This window comes from Austrofundulus limnaeus, unplaced genomic scaffold, assembly GCF_001266775.1.
Source record: "Austrofundulus limnaeus strain Quisiro unplaced genomic scaffold, Austrofundulus_limnaeus-1.0 Scaffold153, whole genome shotgun sequence".
NCBI classification, from domain to species: Eukaryota; Metazoa; Chordata; class Actinopteri; order Cyprinodontiformes; family Rivulidae; genus Austrofundulus; species Austrofundulus limnaeus.
This window is the reverse complement of record NW_013952555.1, coordinates 1,150,306-1,157,038: the sequence shown is the minus strand read 5'-3', so window position 1 is coordinate 1,157,038 and position 6,733 is coordinate 1,150,306. Positions and strand designations below refer to the sequence as shown.

The following is a 6,733-nucleotide window of genomic DNA, read 5'->3' as shown; positions in this document are numbered from 1 at the left end:
GTGCACAAGGAGGACATAATAATGTTTAGTGAGCATAGGATTGGTCCTGCGTGATAATGTACATGTTCATTTATGTCATGATCTTCATAGCTTCTTCTCGATGTCCCATGTGAGTGTATTTATGTTTATTGATCATGTTTGCTGAAAGTTCAGTGTTAATTTAAAAAAAACTAAAGATATCTTGTCATTTATTTTAACTAAAATTTAAATTCGTAGCTTACATTTTATGGAATAAATGATAAAAATGAAAAAGTGTCCATAAATAAATATTGTGCTGTAGTTAAATTAAAAAAATGAAAACAGCAACATTTGATCAGCATCTAAATGTGGAGCACAGACTGACTATTAATAACAATAGTGGAGTTTTTAGTTTGGTTTTAGCATTTGATAATAACGTGCTCGAACTATACCGATATAAAAATGTTGTGTTAGTCTGATTTTTCTATTTGGGATCTCAGTTTAAGCTGAAGTCAAGCAGGTGAGGACTTCAGTCTCTGTTACCATAGTGATCTAACCAGACTGTGTAATGCATAAATAAGCTGTATGTCATTTAGTGATTGTTAAACTGTCGTTTTATTGCAATAACTTCGAACTAGCTGTAATTACATAGTCAAACACTATATAATATTTGGTAATTTAGTTGTATTTTCTTGGCAAATAATTTGTAATTGAGGTACTATTGAACAATAGTTTGATAGTTACCCATTTAACATAGTTTTACTAACATAGTAATATGCTATATTTTACTAAGTACTTATTTGATACTTACATGGTAATTAAGGAAATATATTATTTGGAAACATAGTAATCTATTGTTAAATATTATGTAACTAAAGTGTAGTTGAGCTTTAATTTGATAGTTAATACCCATTAGAATTAGTTTAATAACATTGTAATATAGTATAATTTACCAAGTATTACTTTGTAAAAACATAGTAATTAGGGGACTATGGAAAAAATAGTATCTTTTGGCAAATAGTGGGTAACTGAGGTATTATTAAAGTGTAATTTGTTTGTAACTACCTACTAAAATTTGTTTAATTACATAGTAATTTACCATGTAATTAAGCAGCAATTACATATTAAAATACTATAACTACACAGTAATTACTTGTAAATGACTTTTACTTGCATGTAATTACTTGGTAATTGCATAGTAATTAGCGACTATAAAAGAATGGGTTACACTGTATTCTTGGCACAAAGTCAARCTAAGTGCAGGTTGGTCTCGGCCTGGGCTGTCCCCTTTTTCCAGTCCACGAATAGGATCTCCAGGCACAGTGGTGGAAAGAAGGGTTTCTGGTTTGGGAACCTCAGGATCTTGTCTCTGCTTGACGCGGATGATGTGGTTATGTTGGTATCTTCAGGCCATGATTTAGCGTGCACTAAAGTGAGTGGCAGTTGACTCTGAATAAGCTGAGATGAGAGTCAGTTCCCCCAAGTCACGGTTCTTGGTTCTCATTTGGAAATGGGTGGAATGCCCATTTGAGTTTGCGGGGAGGAGGCAGGGCTTTACCTCAGGTGGAGGAGCTCAAATGTCTGGGCTTCTTGTTCATGAGTGATGATGGTAGGATAAAGAGGGAGGTGGAAGACAGATTGAGTCCTCGTCCTCAGTAATGAGGGTGCTGCTTTGGTCAGTCGTGGTGAAAAAACTGTTTAGTCAAAAGGCAAATCTCTCGATTTACTGGTTCGTCTAGACTCCAGCCATCATCTGTGGTCATATGGATCGTGACTGAAAGAACAAGATCCTGAATACATGCAGCCAAAATGAGCCTCCTTCACAGCCTTAGAGACAAGGAGGCTTGGAGGGGAGCTGCATGCCAGTAGTCCTGGGAAGGGATAATTTCCCTGTTCCCATTGGTAGATTTAAACTGGAACGCACCCCCCAGTGGTAATGTTCCACTCGTAAAGTGGAAGAAATGAAACTGCTCCCAGTTTTGATTTCAAGATAGCAGCTGCTCGCAAAAAACTCTGTTAACTCTGTAACTTTTACTGTCAATTATCTTGCTTAATTTTTTGTGCATGTTCAATCACTCACACAAGTAGTGTGTTTTATGTGCAATGCTGTGCGTGTTAAAATCAATGTTTATTTGCATGWTGTGCATAGTAGAGCTCTGTTTTTGTCATTGTTTATGTTGTAGCAGTGCTGTAGCTAGGTTAGCGGCAAAAATACAATAGCCTGTCAGCTAACTGGAATACAGTTTCAAATGGTTTGTTGGGAAATGACGTCACTACCATTTACCAGTTCCGGGAATATGATGTAAATGGAACGCAGTAGACGCACTGCTTCTCTACATCAAAAGGAGTGAGTTGAGGTGGTTCAGATATCTGATTAGGATGCCTCCTGGACACCTCATTAGGGAAGTTTTCCAAGCAAGACCCAGAATTGCTGGAGGGATTATTTACCCTGTTTGACCTGGGAATTCCCCAGAATTAGCTGGAGAATGTTGTCTTCGCAACCCGACGATGGATAAATGTTATATAAAGATGGAAATATTGAACTGTGAGGGTGTTTTTTAAAAAAAGCACATTTGAGAAAGTAAATGTTTGTCCTTTGTGCACAGCAAGAAAAAAATATCCTCCTGCTGTAAAAAGTAACTCAGTAAATTTGACTTAAAGTCAATTTTTAATGACAGTTTTTTTTACACAGGCAACTTCTAAAGTTCAACATAGTATCTGTACTACCTGAGAACATTATTTTAGTCCTCTTTCCACTTCTGCTACAAACATCATTCCAAGTTGAAATGAGTCATGGATTTTAAATAACTGAAAGAGCTCAAAGTTTTTTTTTATTTCCACAAATTTCACATTTATTATTTAGAAAATAAGCCTCAAAATATTATTGGACTTTTAAGARGAAAGCATTCATTCTTCAATTGATTTTATGTTTTTCAGGCTTTACGGGTGTACACACCGTATTTGTAAAAGCATTTCAGCAATGCAAATAGTTCTGACTGGGCCAGTCTGTATCTCTGTTTTAGTGCCTTTAATGTAATTATTATTTAGAACAACCTCACCACCTTTTACTTGCCTTAAAAAAGGAAAACCCAGTGAATACATTTCATGCTATAAGAGCACTGAATCACAAGACGTCTGGCTTGGTTGATGTATAAATCCAGGTAATGCCACATGAGACACCACATGAGACATCTTAATTTGATAAAAGCCCATATTTGTAATTCAATTTACAGCTTCACTGGAGTGGAAGAGTGCAATTAAAATTTAAAAAAAGTCAAAGACCCTGAAAGCAGCAATGAAATTACCTGGAACACTGCAAGTGTTTCTGCAGGCTGGTGACCTAAATGACTTGTTTTCATCTTTATTTCCTTTTCTATCATTATAATTTTAAAGCTGACTGTAACACACATGATGTAAGCTGCAAAAAGATGTGGGCATCCCCTTTCTCCCTTCTCAATTTACCTGATGCTACCTATTAATTTCTCACACCTTCCATGGATTTCTAGCTGTCAAAGGAACCGGCAACAGTGCTCAGACCAAGAAAGGGTGCAAACATGAAGAGACAGGGAACAGAGCAGAAAATCATAGAATAGAACAGAATCTAACCTGAGGTAACGAAGTGGTTCTATGGTCTCAGTCTCTGCTTCAGCTGAGCTGTGGTTCATCTTGTCCATCTGTTTTTACCCGGCACAACTCGGCACACACACGAGAAAGGATGAGCTGTGCTCCTCCAAGGCAAACTGTTTCGTTGCTTCTCCCCGAGACTCTGGTTCAATAAAAGCTCTGTCTCCCTCTTTAGCCTGGGAATAGAGTGAGAAATCTAAATAAGCTCCCTCCCYCTGTATTCCTCTGCACAGATCTTGATTGGTTCATATGCTGGAAGGTAATTTAAAACACACACACACACACACATACACACCAAATTCTGCCTCGATGCCCCTACCTCTCCTTTCTGTCTCTTTCTCACTACTGTCTCTGTGTATCAGCTGCTCACACTGAGAAATTCAGCCAATTAAAAACCAGGAGACATGATGCTCACCAGCTGATTGGCTCACACCGCCACAATCACGGCTGTTCAGACATCTAGGGTGCAACGCTCGGCATCACCTCCCCCAATAACTCGCACAGAGACACACAGTCTCTCATACACATGTGGGGAAAACAAGAATCTTTTCAAGTAAAATCTAAAAAAAGGAAAGTGAGCGAGAAAACACCTGACTGCCCAGAGCGTGAAAAAACACTTTCTCACTTTTACTAACACATTGACACATGAACAAACTGCAGGTCCAACACAAAAAACAGATGGCTTGAGCAGAACTCTAACAACACTGCAACAAATTTTAATGTCTCCGTGCCCATTGGACAGATTTGTAACAGTTAAMGTTTAGTAACACTCAAAGCATTTAGTACTGTGTGCAGCCACCTAATTAAAGGGCCTGGTATACTCAATCTGAAGCCAATCGGTCGAAGTTGGGTTGTTCAAAGTTGGTTTTCGCACACACCTTTTATAGCCCCTGAGCACAGCACCATCACAGAATACATTACTGCATGGTATGTCTTCCCGCTGGAGTCTACACTGCAGGGGGGTGGGGCTCCAATATTCACAGTTATTTGGTCTACAAATCTGTCCCAGTTAAAGCCCAGTGGCTGTGGCAGATTGGGTTAAGGGAGTTTTCCTTTAACTAGTGGGTTGTCAGTTTGATACATAAAGTATGAAGAGCTTTTGAGTCCATAGGRATTCGACAAAGCACTAAATAAGTTCAGTCCATTTACTATTTAARGRTCTATATTTTTGTCAGACAGAATCCTCCATCCCATCCCAGGGCTGCCACCTTACCGTAGGRAAGGGGTTTGAGAGTCCCAGTGATCCTAGGAGCTATGTTGTCAGGGACTTTATGCCTCTGGTAGGGTCACCCAAGGCAAACAGGTCTTAGGTGAGGGATCAGACAAAGTGCAGCCCTAAAACCCCTTATAATTAGTTCCTTAAATGTACTCGGTGTTCCCACACCCGGATGCAGGTCTCCGGGGCCCCTCTCTGGAGACAGACCTGGAGGTGGGGCATGCTGCTGAGTGCCTGGTGGCCAGGCTTTTAACAATGGAACCCAGCTGGGCACTGCCCGAAGACGAGACGTGGGTCCCTCTTCCCATGGACTCACCACCTGTGGGAGGGGCTGTAGGGTTGGGTCCAGTGTGTGATGGGCAGYGGTTTAAGGTGAGGAATGACACCTCTCTGGTGGGGAAGGAGCCTGAGCTGGTGTGTGAGGTTGAGAGGTTCTGACTAGATATAGTTGGACTCACCTCGACGCACTGCTCTGGCTCTGAAMCCAGTCTCCTCGAGAGGGGTTGGACACTCTTTCACACTGGAGTTGCCCATGCTGAGAGGCACCGAGCAGGAGTGGGCAAATGCATTACCCCCCATCTTGGTGCCTGGACATTGGGGTTCACCACAGTGAACAAGAGTGTGTGGGAGGACAGGTTCTGACTGTTTTAATGTGCTTAACAGCAGTTCAGATGACCCAGATGATTTTTCGATCCTTAGAGGGGGTGCTGGAGAGTGCTCCTGATGAGGACTCCCTTGTTCTGTTGGGGGACAACAACGCTCATGTGGACAATGACAGTGAGGCCTGGAGGGGTGTGGTTGGGAGGAACGCCCCTTGATCTGAACCAGAGTGGTGTTTTGTTATTGGACTTCTGTGCTTGTCATGGATTGTACATAACAAACACCACGTTCAAACATAAGGGTGTCCATGTGAGCTCCTGGGACCAGGACACATACCGAAGTTCAACCTTGTTGTCATTTCATCTGATCTGCTGCTGCATGTTTTGGACATTCGGGTGAAGAGAGGGGCAGAGCTGTCAACTGACCACTACCTGGTGGTGAGTTAGCTCCTACAGTGGGGAGGATGCCAATCAGACCTGACAGGTCTGCTGGGAACGTCTGGTAGAGTATTCTGTCAGACTGAGCTTCAACTCACACCTCCGGAGAGCTTTGAACATGTTTCGGGGGAGGTGGGGGACACTGATTTCGAGTGGACCAAGTTCTGTGCCTCTATTTTCGAGGTTGCAGCAGGGTCCTGGAGGGTTGATGGGAGGTCTTCAATCAGTCTACATGTCTTTTGTGGACTTGGATAAGGTGTTTGACTGTTCCTGAAGGAGTCCTGTGGGGGTACTCCCGGAATATGGGGTACCAARACCYTTGATATGGGTTGTTAGGTCCCTGTACAATCATAGCCTGGTCTGTATTGCTGGCAATAAGTCAGGCTCATTTCCAGTGAGATTTGGACTCYRCAAAGTYGGCCCTTTGTGACAGTTCCATTCATAACTTTTGTGGAMAGAATTTCAAGGCGCAGCCAAGGTGTTGAGGGGATCYGTTTTGGTGACCTTAGGATCTCGTCTCTGTTTTTTGYGGATGACRTGGTCCTATTGGTTTCATCAGATCAWGATCTCCAGGGAATGGYTGAGCRGYTCACAGCAGAGTGTGAAGCGGCCAGGATGAGGATCRGTGCCTCCAAATCCAAGATCATGGTAGTGAGTCGGAAAAGGGTAGCATCCTTGCTCTGGTTTGGGGAAGGGAGGAATTTAAGTATCTCTGGATCTTGCTCCCAAAGAGATGGCCCAAGAGGCTAGGGAGAGGGAAGTCTGGATCTCTCTGCTTAGGTTGCTGCCCCGTGATCTGACCCCGGGTAAGCGGAAGATGATGGATGGATGGATGGATGGATGGATGGATGGATGGATGGATGGATGGATGGATGGATGGATGGATGCCGCTGTGCAC

General features: G+C 42.3%; 1 protein-coding gene across 1 annotated transcript in view; it reads right to left on the bottom strand.

The window, feature by feature from the left end:
• yjefn3 (YjeF N-terminal domain containing 3) overlaps positions 1–3,851 on the bottom strand; it is a gene marked incomplete at its 5' end in the record, with an annotated part of 75,353 nt that extends 71,502 nt beyond the window's left edge. Inside the window, 1 exon segment of the mRNA XM_014016771.1 lies at positions 3,565–3,851. Coding sequence (XP_013872225.1) covers positions 3,565–3,632 — 68 coding nt within the window.
• Between the last annotated feature and the right edge of the window lie 2,882 nt (positions 3,852–6,733).